General features: G+C 34.9%; 2 protein-coding genes across 6 annotated transcripts in view; one reads left to right on the forward strand and one right to left on the reverse strand.

The window, feature by feature from the left end:
- Nucleotides 1-1,258: 1,258 nt before the first annotated feature.
- LOC134533815 (ribonuclease P/MRP protein subunit POP5) lies at nt 1,259-15,386 on the forward strand. Of its 4 annotated transcripts, none has more exons than XM_063371507.1 (4): nt 1,259-1,413; nt 6,262-6,410; nt 9,821-9,990; nt 14,795-15,386. In XM_063371507.1, the coding sequence occupies exons 1-4, from the start codon at nt 1,394-1,396 to the stop codon at nt 14,915-14,917; spliced, it is 462 nt and encodes a 153-aa protein (XP_063227577.1). In that variant the 5' UTR covers nt 1,259-1,393; the 3' UTR covers nt 14,918-15,386. The 4 variants fall into 4 exon arrangements, with proteins under 4 accessions (XP_063227577.1, XP_063227595.1, XP_063227585.1 ...); XM_063371525.1 differs by having other exon boundaries at nt 1,278-1,413; nt 9,821-9,971; XM_063371515.1 differs by lacking the exon at nt 1,259-1,413 and adding an exon at nt 1,520-1,751 and having other exon boundaries at nt 9,821-9,971; nt 14,795-14,987.
- Nucleotides 15,285-19,291, reverse strand: part of LOC134533806 (protein sneaky-like) — a 52,826-nt gene continuing 48,819 nt past the window's right edge. For both annotated transcript variants that reach the window (XM_063371481.1, XM_063371490.1), the window contains one exon: nt 15,285-17,337. In XM_063371481.1, the coding sequence (XP_063227551.1) occupies nt 17,056-17,337 (282 nt within the window). In that variant the 3' untranslated portion in view covers nt 15,285-17,055. The remainder of the gene's footprint in view (nt 17,338-19,291) is intronic.

A 19,291-nucleotide genomic window follows, 5' to 3' on the forward strand; every position in this document is an offset into this window, starting at 1 on the left:
TTGAATATTAGAGTCAAGCTGGAGACTGTCTGTTTCTTGATAACTACTCCAGTGGCGAATGATAATGCTAATTTGGGGTGGTTTGCATTACGTCACACGTTTCTCTACTGAATTTAGGCTGAAGGCCGCAAAGGTTGCATTCACAGCTGTTTTAGTAGAAAGCTACACGTGAGTGACCCGGGCACTCCTACGTCGCACTCTATTAATTAGGAGCTTTTGTTTGTTTCTGATTACTTCATTATTGTGTGGGGAATTACGTAGGCACGGGGAGTGCGTTGCATGCGTAGTTAAAATGGTTCGCTATTCTCTACCTTGGGCTGCGGTCCGCTCACTTGACTCAGGTGGGCCATGGCTAGGGGTGCTTTCCGTTAGCGGAGCCGAGTACTGGCGGGTGCAGGTCGGGCTTAGGGGTGGCCTTCGGCCGTACGATGTCATAATTAATGAATTTATCGTAGAATCATAAAATCTGGTGATTGGATGTTATGTGTAGTGTGAGTAGATTAAGCACAAATTTAGTAATTTTAAGACATTTTTTCTCTGGCTACTCTGAAATCTTAGAGTGCCCCCTCCGAGGTGAACCTCTGGATCCGCCACTGCTTCTGTGCCCCCAATTATTTTGGGGAACAATTTGTGAAATGGAAATCTTGGGAAAAGTTTTCGGGAAGAAAATTTTGGTACCGGGAAAATTAGGGAAGTATTTTATCTGTCTTGCCTTACTACTAATGCCATCTCTGATACCTAGTTAGGCAAATAATAAATGTCACTTTCTCTCTCTAACTTCAAACCAATCGATGAATCGACACACCTTTCCTTTTCTCTTCCGACCTCCGTAGCATAGCCTGATACACATCAGCTTACTGTGCGAGGGGTTCTGGGTTCGAGTTCTGGGAAAGGCATGGGTGTAAATCTACGTATGGATATTTAATTAATGATGTGATAAAAAATGGGTTCAACTGCGAATAGGTATAGAATGCTGGTTGTGGGCGGAAGCCAGCAACCAATTAAAAAAAAATCCCTTTTGTATTATCTTTTCTGTGTCTGTTAAGATTGTTGTTGTGTCAATGTTTTTATTTTACTCGTTCAGGACATGTTTTGTTAATAAAAATTAAAAATTTTAGTTTATGTACTCAGCCATTTTTTGAAATGTACGATAATATTACAGCCCTGAATACATAATTCCACTTCTTCAAGCCGCTAACACTGATAATAAGTAATAGTTTATAGCTATAGGTAGATAAAGCAGTTTGATGTAGGAAAGCTGCCGAAATTATGGGGAATTATTTGGTTTGACGTGAGGGATTTTCGAAATCTCAATCTGGAAACCCTGGGCGCGTAAATTATTTGTATTTGTTTTGATTTTAAATCAAGTAGGATTGAATTATTTTGAACAATAATGGTTAGACATAAGAATAGGTGTGTATAAATAGTTGTTATGTGTTTACTTTAGGTGGTGTATTTCATTTACCTATTACAAAAATTTCTTAAGCTCTGAAGGATTTTTATGTAATAAAACACACGTAATTAGGAATGTGGTTAAATTGACTTGACCACGAGTTAATTTATATCCGTATCAAGTACACAATATATATTTTTATATTATAAAACAAAAATGTTTTGGATGGATTTTATTAACGTGACATGTTTTCCCTGATCAATTATCAATGTTAAGTAGTAATGCATTTGTGTACATGTGTATTGGGTAATTCTAAACTAAGGCTGTTTGTAAAAATAAGAAAGCGTTGTGGTAAAAGGTTTGTGGTACTTTTAGTAGTTGATTATTTTAATAAGTGATTATGCAACGTTAGGTACATTCAAAATAGTTTAGGATCATGAAAACTGTTGGTTATGTTCGGTTAACTACATTAAAAATACTGTAAAATCGTGAGAATAGTTGGATTGGGTTAGCGGTAATTGTACATTCCTTGATGCTTTATCATTGATCCCGTGTTACATGATGCTTGCTGTTTTAAGCTAGTATGTCTAAAGAACCTGGCCAAACAAATAGGTACAAAAATATCTCAGTACATAAAAACAAATTATGTCAGGCCTTGTGGAAATTTTTTCATTTGTATTTAACTTACTTACTTCAGTGTTATATGATAAGTTTTGTTATATCCAGGATCTTTCGACATACTTAACAAAAAGAGCTAGCATTACCACATTATCAGTATAAACGATCATGCCATCAGGCTTAAGAGACATGGATATGTGATACAGAACTTTTACCAGGTTAGCTACGTTTAAATTACTGGAAATCCTTTAAACGGTTGATTATGAAATATCTACGATAATGTATTCAAAGTAACCAAGTGTCCACATATATTTTTAGTAATTTTAATGAAGCTAACTTTGCCAACCATTCACACTATTTTAGAGCATTTTTAATGTAGCTTATCAAACTTAACTAACTGTTCTCACAATTTTACATGTTTTATGTTTATCTGAACATTATTGCAAATCTTATGAAATAGAACAGATTGTAATCCCTGGATATAAACTTGCAAGTTTTTATAGTAGAAATGAGACTACTGGTGGAGGTGTATGTATATACATTCAACAAGATGTCAAATTTGAATTAGTTAAATTTGATAAAAATAAATTATTTATTGAAAAGGATTTTGAATGTACAATGGCTTCTATAGTTTTGCAGGATAGAAAGGTCTATATAATTGTCACTTATAGATCTCCTTCTGGCAATTTTTTAATATTTTTAAATGGTTTAGAATCTGTATTAAGCAAATTAATCAAGATTAAAAGTAAAAATTCTGACATAATTTTACGTGGTGATTTTAATGTAAATTTGATGTTAGGCAGTGTTAACAAACATAGATTATGTTCATTGCTTTTAGTATATAACTTTATACCTACTGTTGATTTTCCTACCAGAATTCAAGGCCTCACAGCAACTGTAATAGATAATATTTTTGTTGAGGCTCATAATGTTAAAAATTGTTTTACTATACCTTATATTAATGCCTTGTCAGATCATGATGCCCAACTATTATTTTTTAGTAATCCTCAGTTTGTTATTAGTTTTGAAAAACCTTTTAAAAGTACAAGGATTAGAACTATCAATAATACAACAATTTCATTTTTTAGAGCTAAATTACTTTTGGAAAATTGGTATGATGTTTATACATCAAATGATGTTAATTTACAATATAATAAATTCCACTCAACTTTTTGTAAATTGTTTGAAGAAGCCTTTCCAAAAAAAGTTGTTAGAGTTAATTAATAACTCCTCTCAAAATAAATGGATAACTACTGGTATTAGAAATTCGTGCAATAGGAAAAAGGAACTCTATATTCTGGCTAAAAATGCAACTGATACCAGTATTAAGACATACTATAAAAGATATTGTATAATTTTGAATAAAGTTATTAAAAAGGCCAAACAGCTTTATTTTGACAGACTTATCAGTAATTCAACAAATAAAGTACTAACTTCGTGGAAATTAATTAGAGCGGAAATGAACCGTGTACAAAATAATTCCACTTCTGTGAAACTAACTGTGAATGATAGAACTGTTCAGGAACCAATTCATGTTGCTAATATTTTTAATTCATACTTTCTTAACGTTGCAAAAAAACTTAATAATAAACCTAAAATAGGCATTCAGCCAAATATAATTCCTCATCACGCTATCAACAAAACTAATAATGAGTTTTTCATAACACCTACTAACATAATAGAGATCTGTAAAATTGTAAAAGCTTTTAAACCTAAAGCATCCTCAGGAATTGATTAAATTTCCATAAAATTATTAAAGCAATGCATTGACATAATTAGTGAACCTCTTACTTTTATCTTTAACTCTTCCATGACATCAGGTATATTTCCTGATAGATTAAAATTTTCTGTGGTGACACCTCTTTATAAAAAAGGTAATAAAGATGAAGTATCTAATTATAGACCTATTAGCCTAATCTCATCTTTTGCAAAAATACTGGAAAAATTAATGAATAATAGATTAACAGATTATCTTGAAAAAAATAATATTTTATCTAAGTCTCAATATGGATTTAGAAGTGGGAAATCTGTTAATGAAGCTTTTTTCAAATTTTCCTCCACTATTCTTAAAGCACTAGATAATAAAGAGAATGTGGCAGGTATTTTTTGTGACTTAGCTAAAGCTTTTGATTGTGTTGACCACAAAATTTTGCTAAATAAACTTCAATTTTATGGTATTAGAAATACTGCGCTCCACTGGTTTACATCTTATTTGTCAAATAGGTATCAACTAGTAAAAATTTCTGATAATAGACATAGTACAGTTCACTCAAATAAAGGGTTAATTAATCTTGGTGTGCCTCAGGGGTCGATCCTGGGACCATTATTATTTTTGATTTATATAAATGATCTTCCTTCTTTTATAACTGATCAGTCTGAAGTAATTTTATTTGCAGATGACACTAGCATATTGTGTTATAACATTAAAAATCAAGAATTAATTCAAACATTAAATAGTGTATGTGATAAATTAAATCAATGGTTTAATGCTAATAATCTTACTCTAAATATTGATAAAACAAGTATCTTAAAATTTCACTTACATAAACAGTCTAACCCTGTAGTTCAATTGAATTATAGTGATACTAAAATTACAGAAGCAAATAGTGTTAAATTTTTAGGTTTGCATGTAAACAATACCTTGTGTGGCAAGGAACATATAGTTAAAATGATACCTAAACTATGTTCAGCTTGTTTCGCACTTCAATCGTTATCAGCAACTGTATCTGTTTTTTATTAAAAACAAATATATTTTTCGTTTTTTCATTCTGTAATGTCATATGGGATCATTTTTTGGGCATCATCACCCTATGCTAATGATGTTTTTTTTACTACAAAAAAAAATTATTAGAATAATGTCTAATGTTAATCACTATGATTCTTGTAGACCATTGTTTAAGAATCTAAGGATACTTACTATGATGTGTCAGTATATATACTCATTAATTAATTTTGTAGTTAAAAATAATGATAGTTTTGATAATAACAGTTCAATACACACTTATGACACCAGAAATAAATCCGACTTGCATGTGCCAAGTAATAATACATCAAGGTATCAAAAAGGTGCACTGTACTCTGGCATAAAACTTTTCAATGCACTCCCTCATAAACTAAAAGCAATCTCCCATTGCAACCCAAGACTATTTAAAGTTCTACTCAAAAACTATTTATTAGAAAATTCATTTTATACATTAAATGAATATTATAATAATGTTTAGAATAACTTATGATGATTTGTTTGTATATTGATGTATTTATATTTTTGTTTTAATTAGTATTAATTTAATGTGATATTATGATTTAATTAATTTGATTGTTTGTATTGTTCATTTTTGTTGACTTCATTGACATGTTCTATATTCTTTTAAGAATCTGTTGAACGAATTTTGGAAATAAAATAAATAAAATAAAATAAAAATATGTAATGTACCTACCTAACTACAAATTGCTTAAATGGTAAACTACTGGTAAACATCTTGAAGTATCACAGTGCTCTTATATGGAATAGTTACTGTTAACTATAGAAAGTAAGTAATAAATCCATTTTCATGGTTAGAATTTTCTTTTAGAACAAAGCCCTGTACTTATCTGGTATTACTACCCAGTACATATTAGTATTGAGTAGAGTTCGCTAGATGTTTATCGCTTCCTGAATTAAAGTACACAGTAATGTACTGCAGGTAATTCTTGTACAGAGGGGCTTTTCAAACCACTAATCTTTGTTTGGCTCACTAAAAAATTTTTCTTAGTTCCGACTTGGTTCCAAAAAATCTCATTAGTGAGGATGCTGATAAAATCCTGGGAAATTATAGAGTAAAATGCTTGAAAAATTTGAAATTATTGAAGTAGTATGATTGTGAAGACTCAACAAATTTGTGCAATAAAAGTGAAAGAACCAACAAAATGCTTAAAAAAAAAAACTTGGGATTTATTATGTAATTTAGTTATTTTTAAGAACAAATTATAAAGCTTCCTCCCTCAAGTATGTACTGTTAATTAAATCATTTGGTGCATAATTTTTTGCTACTGCAAAGTAAGTCTTAGCAAGCTTGGAGCTTGTTCAGAGGATGATTCCATGGCCAAGGGGGAATTTGAGGAGTTAAACACTTCCTTATGCCCTTGTAATTGCAATTTGCACAGAATAAAATGACTTATTTAAAAAAACTATAGCTGGGGAAGAAAAAACAAGCTCTGAACACAGGCCTCCCTCCCTCAAGATTCTGGATCTGCCCTGGGCTTGTTCGCAGATACGTTGTCTTCGAGGTCCGCCCTCAGGGCCAGTCGTGCGAGGCAGTCTTCCTTCTGAAATCTTATTCAATGCGAACGGCGATACTGAAGAAAGTTGAGCAGCTGTATGGGGACTTTGGAGTGGCTGCCCTGATGACAGGCTTTTCAGGTGAGCTTACTTGTCAGTCACATTTAGTTTTAGATGCTGGCAGCCAGGGGTGAATATTTTCTACAGAACCTAGATACCGTAGGTGCCCTTATTTTTAGGAGAGATAAAATGTCTGTTTTAGTTAGATTCTGAATCAGTGTTTGGAATATATATTATTACGGTATTAATAATTTTCAAACAAACACAAAATATTTTAGACAGTATTATTCATTCTACTCCTAATGTCATGATCTATTGTCAGTTGTCTGCTTCTTATGCCAAGACTCAGAGCTCGGACTATCTTTGCGTTTTCCGCTCATGCCCAAAGCCAGAACGTGACCAGACTGCTGTAACGAAACCTTCGTTCTGCTTCCCACGTGGCAATTGATATTTTGTTAAAGAATGGCGTGTTGTAAAAACAGTGTTTTTAACTAATGACAGAGGAAGTCTTTTGGATCCTTAATACACAAAATAGATTGTTGAAATGTAATGAAAAATATAAACTTGTCCTTTGGTATGTATAATCCGCACTTATACACGGCAAGGAAACTGTGGCGTGGCTTGGCTTCGGGATTTATAGAGTGATGGATATCTGTCCCTATATCTGTTTTCAGAGTGAAGCAGACGAGATGTGAAGAAATTATTTTTGCTTTGGAAAATATCTCCTGGGTGGTCATATGCTACAGGTGGAGCAACTGTAGGTCCTTTCGTTGCCAAGCATATAGTCTCCGTAGAATGTTCGGAGAGAAAAAAAGCTGTTATATATTCGTAGCATGCAAGGTTAGATGTGAATGTCATTTATACTCACATTCTATAATAATGTGACTGCTTTTTGGTAACCCCCGAACCTGAATGCCCTCTGGCTTTGTTGGTCACCATTGTATTTTAAACACTGCCCCTATCTGTTTTTGTAGTTATTATTTGTTTAAGGGAGTTTCCATTTAATTTATTTAAAAAAAGGGGGGGGGGAGGAGACATTAAAATACCAATCATCCTATTGGTAGGGGAAGTTTGTGAAATAATTTCAGTAGGTAGGCCTATGTGAATTATTTATGTATTAGAATTTTCATTTTATTGGAAGAGCTCATAAAACAATAATACCTTACTGCTGTCAGAAATGCATATTTTTTATTTTACATAAACCAAAACTATTACCAACTAGTATTGAAAATAAATTGTGTAAATAATGCTGAATTGCAAGGAGATTTCTATAATAATTTTTTGGAATTAATATAAAAGGAAATATATTATTGACTCATGATGTCAAAAGTATTTTCAACAATTAATTGACTGTTTACAATTAGCTATAAATAACAAACATTATTGAGTTTATTGATAAATTTTTTTCTAGAAAAAATGTTGTTGGATTAATTTTAAAGGTTTTAAAAGATTGAATCATAATGATATATCTTTTTTTGACGTGACAACGTCTAATAAATCGATGAACGCCGGCTGCACGCACGAAAAAGTGTCCCACTACGGATGTGACGTGTTTGCTCATTGTACGCATGCGTGGCATCTCTCTTCATGCTCATTGTACGCATGCGCGGCATCTGTCTTCCACTCGATTGGAACAACTATCGATTTGACTTTTCAATCATATTTTCGTCATTTTAATTATTAATATTATGTAATTTAACAATCGTCCACCGATTTTCAGCACAATCGGTATGGTTATTTAAAAGTAATGTTGAAAATTCAAATACGTTTTGAACCAACAATGGTGTTTTACAGTTACACATAATAATTCAAATTACACCCGGGATCTTTTGCACAATGTTTTAAAAAATATTGTAATACATTATAAATAAGTTTGGTGTATTTGGGATGCGTGTTTGTTATAAAATCGTGTTAATATTATACCCCTACCGTGAACAAAGTTTTTATAAATATATATATAACGTTTGAAAATACATTATCTTAGTATGGCCTTGTGGGCGTGTGGTTAGCGTACCTAACTCTTAAACTAAAGGTTGTCGGTTTGAAACCCGGCAGCTGCGCAATTTTTTTTTGTACTTGTAAAAATAAATATGGCGCACGCAACATTTCAAAAGTAATAAATATATTTGAATTAATAAATGCAAATAAAACTAAATTTATTAATTCAATTGCACATTTCATTTCACTCCTTTGTATCCATACAAAATAGTGATAATTCAATAAAAATTATTCAATTTTATTCATAAAAGTATGCAGAGGTAGATTTTATCATGCAAAAGATTGAAAAATTAAAAAAAAATTCTTCCTCAAAGAATATAATATTTTTAATGCCTAAATGGTTTGGTTGCAAAAACCTATTACTGCTCAGTCTCAGGCCGAATATGATATTTCCTTTTCTTCTTGATCAATCATTTCATCAATGTTTTGTTATGACGTTGTCACGTTAAACTATTGTCCGTAAACCGACTTTACAGACAACCAATTTTTTTTACAAAATTAAATTACTGTTCATAGTTATTTATAGATGGCAAAAAGTATTACTAGTTTTTTATTACTGTCTAAAAACTAATGTTTGGGATTAATTTGAAAGATGTTTAGATGATTGATTATAATGTTGTAATTAATTTCAACATTAAATTGATTATTTATAGTTAGATTATAAATAACATAACATATAATCAATTTTATTGCTATATACTGTCTAGAAAATAATTATTTGAACACAACCACTGTGTTGTGCATTTGTAGTTGTGTCATCTGTGTGCTGACAGCACTCTAGGCTAAAGACAGGCTCGTGTTTGTTTATCTGTGGCCTACTTACTGAGTGCAGGGCTGTCTAGAGAAACTAAGGGCCCTGGGGGCAAATAATTACTTAAAACGTTCGCTAACGACTGTCACATATATGTGACTCACAGTTTCTGCATAGAAAAAACACTGTCACATGTATGTGAGGGATTGATATCAGAAAACTGCTTGGTCTGAGTAAGATGTTATTTGATTCACATAGTGGGTAGTGAACGTGTTAATATGCAATTTTTTTTAAAATCCCAAATTTAAAAATTAGGAATCTACCATGACCGTAAAGGTAAAGGTGATCTGTGCTTAACACATAACTTGTAAGGTTTACAGTTTTACTAGCAGTAGAGTATTTTGTCCTAATATCATGGTATAAAATATAGTGGAACAGGGCCGGACCTTCCCCTCCCTTGATGGTCCGAACTTGGAGACTGTGCTTGCACTGAAAGAAATTTTTGTATATTTTACAAGGAAAATCCTTTGGAAACCATGTTGCCAAGGATATTACTTGTATAACTACAAGGCAGAGCTTTGTACCGTGTGCGATTTTTGCAAGGCTCTGCCTTGTAGTTTTGCAAGAAATATCCTTGGCAACAGGGTTTTCCAAGAATTTCCCTTGTAAAAGTACAAAAAAATTTTTTTTAAGAGTGTGGGGTGGCAGAGCCCTGTAAGCCGCGTGGCTGGTTGCGTTGCAGCCAAGTACTGCAACGCGCACACCGGAGTGGCCATCGTGCGGGCTCGCCACGGCCCACACCGCCTGATGGCCAGCTGCCTGCCGCTCGTCACGCACGTGGACAAGCACCTCGTGACCTTCCGGACCCTCTACACCGGGGCCACGCTGCACAGGTGCTTCGCTTTCCTGCAGGTAGTCGCTCCACTCCACTCCATTCCACTCCACTCTCGCCGCATTCTCGTACTCTCCGGTCACCAGAATCACCTCTTACATGTAACATATCGCATTTGCTGATCAAAGATTCGCCTCTCCTGATTTCAGTTACAGTGTTTCCGCGTCGTTGTTTCGGCTCAAACACTGCAAATTTTTCTCGTTGAGTAAGCATTGCATATTATGCAGGGACCGGAAAGTTACTTTTAAAAAATAACTCAGTTACAGTTACAAATACTCCAATGGAAATGTAACCCTGTTACAACTACAAGTTACACTACTGAAAATAAACCAGTTACAGTTCTGAGAAAAGTAACTGTAAGTTACTTTAACAGTTACTTTGTGAAAAACTAAAAATGTGATACGTAATATTGTTATAATTAAAAGCTACTAAAACATATTGTGTTTTGTAAAGATATATGTTTATTTAAACTGAAAAAAAATTAAATAGATCTTAATTTACTTTGAGTAATTAGTTCACATTTCAAAATTGTTTGCAGCACCACACAACAAGCACTTCACAATAAGGTTATTTTTATCACTCGACCGAACTTCGAAAAAATTAGAATATGAAGGCCACGGCAACGAAAATTCTGGACTGCTTTCTAGGCTTCTCGCTTCATTAGATTCTGTCATTGCTTTCGCGCATGTGCACAGCAACGAGCACAGGTAGTTTAATTAATTAAACAGCACAGCAGTAAACCCGCATGTCGCAAATATTAAATAAATGACAATCAAAATACGAGGGCAGGCTAGCCAACAGCAGTTTTACAAGTACAATAAATACCATCGCAAATAATATGCTTGTCGGGATTTTCATTCTGGGATTGAAAAAATCAACAAATCGTTGTTCGTTCAATAAGAAATACATTTAAAAAATGTAACGCAAGAAGTAACGACAATTATCGTTACTTTAAGGCAGAAAAATGTAATTCAGTTACAGTTACAGTTACAGAAAACTTAAAATATTGCGTTACCATGATCGTTACCATAAAAAGTAACTGTTACAAATAACGTCGTTGCTAGTAGCGCGTTACTTCCAGTCCCTGATATTATGTCATGTTGATAATTTTTGTCAACACATACATATATGCCAGACGTTATCAAGCATATACTGTACAGCTTGCGTACATGTCAACATATTGCTTTTCAGTTTAAAATTTGGCGAAAAAATTTTGGTACATTAAAAAAAAACTGCTTACAAATAATCTAATGTACTTCTTGGGAACCCTCTGGTTACATGGTTACACATCTTTAAAACATAGTTTGTACACAAAGTATTTTACTAGTTAGTGGTACACACCAGAATTACTAAAATATTTCTTTAAATGAAATTTTAAACTTGAAACGAAGTGATAAGAACTTAACAGTTATAGTTATCAATCATTATCGCCACCGCTGTAGCTCATACTCTCTTCACTGCTGGTTGTATGTTCTTCTCTGCTGGCAACATACTTCCGGCAAACAAACAGCTTGCAACTCATCAGTTTGTACAGACATTGACTGGGGCTGCCCCCTTGAGCCCGATATATCTCCACCTCCTTCTCTTTCTTCCGAGAGACATCCTTTCCGCTCTGTTAGCGCGACGCAAATAGCATGTGCCTTGAGTGCATTTGTATTACACGCCACCAGCTCGGAAAGAGGGAGTGAGTGACAGCTTTTAGACTCAGTGCCACGAGCCCTTAAATAACTAAAATAATATTGTTTTTGCCCTAGGTGGGTTGTTTCTTTCCACAGCGTCCCAAAATATGTCCCATTGCTTTTATTTGTAGTAAATGGTTTTTCAATGAGGCCATGTCCTGAACATTTCCAAATGGAAGCTGAGAATTCCAGAAGTGGAACACTTTTCAATTTTTTAATTATGAACTGGCATTATTAAGGGGTAATTTTTATTTTATTCTAAGTATATTAATTTTCAGGTATATTAATTGCATGCATTAATTCTCAAATTTAAGTGGCATGAATGTAAATAAAATACTGGTAACGGTAATCACGGGGGGGAGGGGGGAATTGGCTAGTTATTCGTCATTGTCCAGTATCCACTCCAGTTTGAATTCATCACCCTACATGACAGACAGCTTTTGCACCTGTTCCCGTATTTAAATCATTTGAATAGTTTTCTTATTTTTCTCTGGGGTCTGTCTCCATCGGCGAGCAGTTTTATTTATTTTTACTCCGTGATGTTTGAAATAAACATGTGCAAGTTTTCGGCTGTGAGGGTGACTGACTTCAAATTATAACGATTCATTTCGCGAGGATTTTTACCTATTTTATAAAGCTTTGTGCGAGAGACGTGAAAGCTCAGTAATAAATCGTGTGAACTGTGGTATGTTTCTTTCTTCATTTTTTTCACCACATGTCCATGATGGCTGATACCAGGTGTGGGCACTTGAGAGCCCATGGAAAAACAGCTGTTTAAGCATGTCCAGTGCTAAGAGCGGACCAGGTCAGGATTGGGGCAAATACCAGGGAGCAGAGTTCGAGTCTTGTCGTACACAGGCGATGTCGCGACCCTGGATAGAGAGTTTTGCCGGGTTCAACTGCCCTTCTGAGACATAAAATTGTAGGTTTTTTTCCTTAACTTGCACTTTTCTGCATGGATGTTTAATACGAAGTGACATCCAATACTATAGCTGGCTTTGTACCTGTTTGATGCTCAAAAAATAAGTTATCTCGAAGTTTAAGACTGAACACATGGTGATCGTCATATGTTCGTGCTGCTTCAGCAAGCCCATAGGAAACAAACTGAGAGATAAGAAATTTAGTCTGAAATATAGATGTTCACAGGCAGTAGTTTTGATGAATTAATGCCTCAAGGCAGACCTGAAATGGGGGGGTGCGCCCACACGTTCAGGTCTACTAGAGTTACCTTGAGGCGTATGTGTCAGTAGTATACCTGCAATTATGGCGTAAACAGACAATGCTCTCGTTGTCATTGGATTGCTTATAGCAACGGGGAAAATGAAGACACAGAAAGTGAAACGAAAAGTGTGGTGCAAAGACTGGTTAAAAAGAAAAGACAAAAATATTCACACATAAATTTGTTGAATGAGCTGAGATTCACGCCAAAAGATTGGCATGATTACTTAAGGATGGACGAAGATACATACTTGAAACTCCTGTCGCTTGTGGCACCAATCATTGGGAAATATGACATCCAACAGGAAATCAAACAGATGGAAATACCACAATGTTGGCTCATAAACTTCGGCACCACTTCCACTTTTCTTTGAATTCTTCACTTTTTTTTGCTTCTTTGCGGATATTGCTTCTAAAATTATTAATTTTTTTAATTACTACATCTTTGTTGGCAGTAGGCTCTATTTCTTTCATTTTTTCCACTAATCGTCCGTATGAAGGCCCCCCCCCCCCCCCCCTCTTCTTTCCACGATCATGATATTCTTTCGCTTTACTTGCCATAAGCAAGGAGAAACCGTGTAAGCGTGTTCGAGAAGAAATGGTTACCACAGAAAGTATTCGGACTAACCTCACTCGCGGATGTAGGGGGAGGCACTGACAGGTCGCCTCAAGGTCTGCCTGATCTCTGGTCCACACGCACCGGAAACGTGTGAGGAAGGGGCGTACCTTGAGGCGAACGAAGGTATTTTCGATTTTCACTCCAGTCACCTCTTTCCCGGAAACCTCAAGGTACAATAACATACACACACTCTGGTCTACCTTAAGGTTCTGTACCTTGAGGCAGAACTCTGAGGAAAACCGGAGCGTGTGGGGCTGGCCTTATACTTGGTTACGTAACATTTTTGCAGCACAGGCCCTTACCCTCCAAAATTATTAAACATTTTATTGAAGAATTATGGTGTTTTAATAATCAGAGATGAATCTTGGTTAGGTTTCATGGTAACATGTAAATAATAAACAGCTGTTTGTCCATTTTAGAAGAATTTGTGTGTTAGCAACGTGTTTTGATGATAATACTATTTTACATTAGTTCATGTTTTAAATAATATTTCTGATAATTGAATTTTTGTAAGTTAACAGAGCCATTTAAAGTTATTTTAATATATTTTTTTACTTTGGTTTGGTTTTCATGTGTTTTCAGGTATTTTTTTTTAGGTAGAGTTTGTTATATTTATTTTATTTACGAGTGCTTGGATACAGGGTTGGTTCTAGAACATTTGGATGATGTAATGGTAATTGGAGCCCCTGGAAATAAAGATTTGTGATGTACTTTGTGGAAAAGGTAGTATTGTTTTGAGATACTTTATTTCATTAAAAAATTATCGACAGTAATATTTCATACTTAGTGTTTTCAGCACCCATAAAAATTTTTTTTCCTTCATCCTTATGTATATAGACCATAGGTAGCTGGTGAGATCTGGATTGTCATAAACTTTGTGTGTGTCTAATAGGCAGAGGTTAATTTTCAGTTATCTACTATTAACTGTTAACCTGTTCACCATAAAAACTGTAAATTGGTCTTCTGTTACAATCCAGAATAAATGGAGAGTGCTCCTAATAGACAAGAAGTAGAGCCATGATTATTTTGGGAATTAATTTCACTCCAGGCCAGGCTAAAATTGTCTACATATAATCAAGCCTTTTTTTTTGTTGGGTTACACGCAATTAGGTAACCACTTCCTCTCCTTGTTCATAACTTGCCCAGGGTCTTCAAGGTTATGTCAAGAGCCATGTTTGATCAATAACGTGAAGCAGTAGTATATGTGCTTCAAGTACACTTTGCTACCCAATGAATGCATGAAACAATCGTGGCTCTAATCTTAAGTACAAAAAAAAACTAAAATATTCTGTATACATTTTGTTTCAGGGTTACCAACTAAAGTACTTAAATAAATTGTACTTGACATTGGAAACGGACCAAGAGAGGGAGGAAATGAAGAAAGAGTTTCTGAACCTGAGGTGGTTTAAAAAAGAGCCGGTAATAATGTGATGAATATCTTATTTTTCTAATTGTATGTAAAATATTATGTTACATTAAAATATTGAAAGTTTGTATGAAATTGACTAAATGAAATATTTTATATAAAATTTTAATTAAAGTTGGTTTAATACTTATTCATCTTAAATTACATGCACATTTTAGTACAAAAAATAAACAAAACTATTTTGTTAAACTAAATGTGATTACAGTGAAAGGTTGTTAATACGGCACGTTGGGGATTGTGGCCATGCTGGGTTAGTAGAGAAAAGATTTCATGGATTAATTTTTGGACCAATTTGGTTTTTAAAACAGGATTCTGGTGTTATTATTTTTATTTTTTTATAAAAGCTGTTTTGTAATACTTTCTCCACCAAAATAATGGCAAGATTTATTTGTTGATTTTTTTATGATAAAATTATTTTTAATAAATCTTTTTAAAACACATACTTTCGGAACAATAAAAATTAATTAGGAAGCATTTGTGGTTTTCAAGTTATTCAATAAGAGATGCAAAATAAGCAATTAAATTAATATTTCTGATCCATGTACTTTGGTACAGTTATTTGTCCATAAATAACAGCATTCCTTGGATTTCAAACATTAAAATATTACTTTTTTTACATGATTTACTTTTTTTTAATGAGTTGAATTAATTTATGGTTAAATGCTACTTAATTCCATGATATAACTTGCATTTTGATGACTATACAGTGTATTAACTTGCATTTCAGTGATGCTGTGTTTTGATATTCTTTTCAGTGTTATTTCGGTTTTATCTCCATTCACCATGTAATCTTGTCACTAAGGATTGGTGATTTTATTACGTCAGCATAGTTTTAAAGGTAATTAATTTACAGTTCTGGCATTCAAACAAATTGTTAAAAAGCTGCTTTATAAAAAGAAAAAAAAAATTATAAATTGGCTGACATTACATTATAAAATGGCTGACATTTTGTATGTCATTGTTCAGGGTATTAAATGTGTCAAAGTACAGGTCAAAGGAACCTTAAAATTCCAGTTAGGAATAAAATCAATGGGGCCTCTCCTCCAAGCATAGGAGTAACATTCTTGAAAGTAGAATGAGTACATGTTAGTTTCATCTCAACACACAAAGGTAGGTCATCAAAACAATATAGGCCATCTTAATCTATGTTATTTGGAAAGAAGCGATTCAGTAACAGAAATTGCCAATCATTTTCATTCAATGCAATTATTAACAAAATATACGTTATTCAGTTTCAGATTCAAATTTGGATAATATTCACTTCCTAACCACAAAATACATACTTATAAAATATGGAACAGTAATATGTACAGTCTGTGAGGTGCTTCTGTGACACACAAATTCAATGTAACTAATGTGGAGGAGTGAGTAAGGGCAAGTAATATATAATGTGCATTGTTTAACAAGCCTCAAAATACAGTCACTAAACTGCATTCTGAGTTAAAAATGATTTTGTCTTAATTGCAATGAACAATGCCCAGTGTTACTCACTGAAAAAAATGTGAAAGTGACTAGGTATTTGTATCAATGACCCATGTTCTTCACAAATATGTTACTTGTAGATGACATGACGCAGGATTTTCCTTGCATATTTGTAATTGTAATATTGAAAATAACAGACCAAAATAAAAATTAGCACAGTGGTTGAATCTTTCAAGTTTAATGGAAGATAAAAACAGGCTGACGTGTACAAATGTGGCTGAAATTTACTGCATAGAAAGTATTTTGTTTTGTTTCGGAGTGTTACACCTTGCTGTTATAAAATGACTTTATAGTGATTCAGAAATACATGATGTTGGTGCATACCTCAATGAGAATTACATTTAAAATATTCAACCGTGGGCATTATTATTCAGTGTAAATGGAGGCATTAATACAAGGTGTGAATTAATAAATGTAAAAAAGTTGCCACTACTGACTACTGACCTGGTGACGGCACATGTCAACTGTTGCTTGCCCACTTACGTCGGTGATGTGACGTGTTGCGATGAGGCAAGGTGAGACGCTGCGTTGGTGATGATGGAAGACCACCAGCAAATAGGGCCTCGACAGAATCAGTGATTCACAGTTGAAATGGCCGGATTGATGTCGGCAGTTTATCCGTGGTCTCCGAGCGTAGGGCTACAGGACGGGGTTGGATCGCTCACTCGGTGTCGGTGTGGCCCGGGGGCTCTGTGGCGTTGTCCTCGCTCGCCGGCTCGGCGCACGCGTGGCAGACGGCCTGCATGTCGCGCCAGCACTCGGGGCAGTGCTTGAAGAAGCAGAGGGGGTTGCCGCACCGGAGGTACCGCCGTCCCTCGGCGGCGCGGAGGGGCTCCAGCTCCCCGCACACCACGCACTTCTGGCGGGCCACGCTGAACACCCGCAGCCAGGAGAAGTAGCGCGGGTATCGCAGCTGCAGCACCATCAGCACGTTGGCGTCCATCTGCCGGCACACGCCAGCGACCGGCTCAAGGGGGCCCGCCCAGTCAGGGGCGGACATGTACTCATTCCACTTTCAAGTTTGGTACTCCTATGCTTGGAGGACAGGCCCCCATTGATTTCATTCCTAACTGGAATTTTAAGGTTCCTCTGACCTGTACTTTAACACAATATGTAATACCCTGAACAATGACATACAATGTCAGATAGAATTGTCAGCACATTATTTGGAACCACTTCCTTCCACATATCAAGAGTAAATTTCAATTTCAACATTTTGCTTCAATTTCACAAAAATCCTTGAAAGAAGAACACTTGAGAGGTTGAGACTTATGTATTAGTTATGAACTCGGTCAATGAACACTTTAAATGTTTTTGGAAATATTTTCTGCAAAGTGAGACTTCTGTTCATGGTAGCTTAGTTCCCAAAAAAACAAATAGGTAAATTGTCTAACACAACATTTGTACTTGGTCAGGTTTTTCTTCTGTATACGGAAAAGACACATTGTTGAACTCATCAGGATGTTTTTTTAGTAAGTTCTGACGAATATTTTTCTTTTAGTGTGTTAGTGAGACAGGATGGTATGTGCGACGTTCGCTGGTAACGCAGTATCACCTCTAAGCGCAAGGCTCTGAACTGGCGTGCAATCTTCTCGTCCTGCATAGGGCAACTATGAGATTTAAGCTGTGACCATAGCATTATTTGGCAGGGAAATTAATATAAAGGTTTAATGTTGGTCCCTTAGTACTTTTAAAGAGTCTCTTGCAGGATGTTTTAATGTCTAAAAGCATTCTAAAAGCACTCATTTTAAACATTTTCCCCCCCATCCCCCTTCCAAATATACACTTTAAAAAAGAAACACAAAAACAGGTCCCACTGAGATATCTTAAAACAGTTTTTAATTCGCGTGGTTTCTTGAGAAGTTCACACATCGTACGTGGGCCCAGGTAGAGGCGGGGCTCTTTAACATGCTGTCGATATCAAGGTTAATAGAGATGACAGATGTTGTGATGGGACTGGAACATTGAGTTAATGCACAGGTCAGAGAAACAGGAGTACACCTTGGAAACATCTGCCATATTTACCACTTGTGAAATATCTGTGTTTAAATTTCTTGTGGCTTGCCCTACATTCAAAAATTTTTCCCATGTTAATATGATAGTGATGGGGTTATGCATTATTATGAATTTGAATGATGTATAGTGTAGATACAATATCTTTGTTCCTAGTAATTGGCAAGGGCATAATCAGCTCGAAATGGAACAGGGATTATTTTTCGGAAGTCAAACTCTTTCTTAAGGAAGAAGGGTACATGTTGCCATACAAAAATAAACACTAACCAAAGGAAGAACATCATTTACTAATTATTTTTATTGGTTTGTAAGGATTAGTTAAAACATTTTCAACTGCAGCACCTTGCTTCTTGTTTTTCCACTTCGGAAAGGGTGAATGCTGCCCATCAACCTTGGTAATGTGTAACACTATGATGATGACTGATGTGGGATGATGATAATAATAGCAGCCCTCTTGAACATTCTGGCATGGATGGTGGTGTAAGCAACTACTGACGTTCACATTTAAATGAACAGAAGCTTACTGTGTTTATTTTATGTATCTTTTCGGCATGTGTTTTACTATCTTTGTCATGATCCTAGTTACATGTAGGCTTGCTTAGAGCAAATCAAAATTCTTACATTTTTAGATATACAAAATGGTTTTCATCCTAATATAACGCACAGAAAAATTAGCAGCCACAAATATCAAAATAACAGCGAGGTCATCATTCACAAATACAGTCAAATTCATAGTTCAAGGAAACTTATGGAAGAATCCTACTATCAGTACCTTACTCCATTAGATGGTAAGTTAAGGAACTGCTTTTCTTCATATGCCTTCAACCTAACTGGGTGTAAACCAAAGTGCAAACTCGCTCTGTCAGTTCCAGTTCCCGGACAGT

This window comes from Bacillus rossius, chromosome 1 (assembly GCF_032445375.1).
Source record: "Bacillus rossius redtenbacheri isolate Brsri chromosome 1, Brsri_v3, whole genome shotgun sequence".
Classification (NCBI taxonomy): Eukaryota; Metazoa; Arthropoda; class Insecta; order Phasmatodea; family Bacillidae; genus Bacillus; species Bacillus rossius.

Coding starts and splice junctions, on each gene's coding strand:
- LOC134533815 (XM_063371500.1), top strand. CDS start 1,675: ATGCATTTGTGTACATGTGTATTGGGTAATTCTAAACTAAGGCTGTTT. Junction 1,752..6,261: donor AGAAAGCGTTGTGGTAAAAG/GTTTGTGGTACT, acceptor GCTTGTTCGCAG/ATACGTTGTCTTCGAGGTCC. Junction 9,991..14,794: donor GGTGCTTCGCTTTCCTGCAG/GTAGTCGCTCCA, acceptor ATTTTGTTTCAG/GGTTACCAACTAAAGTACTT.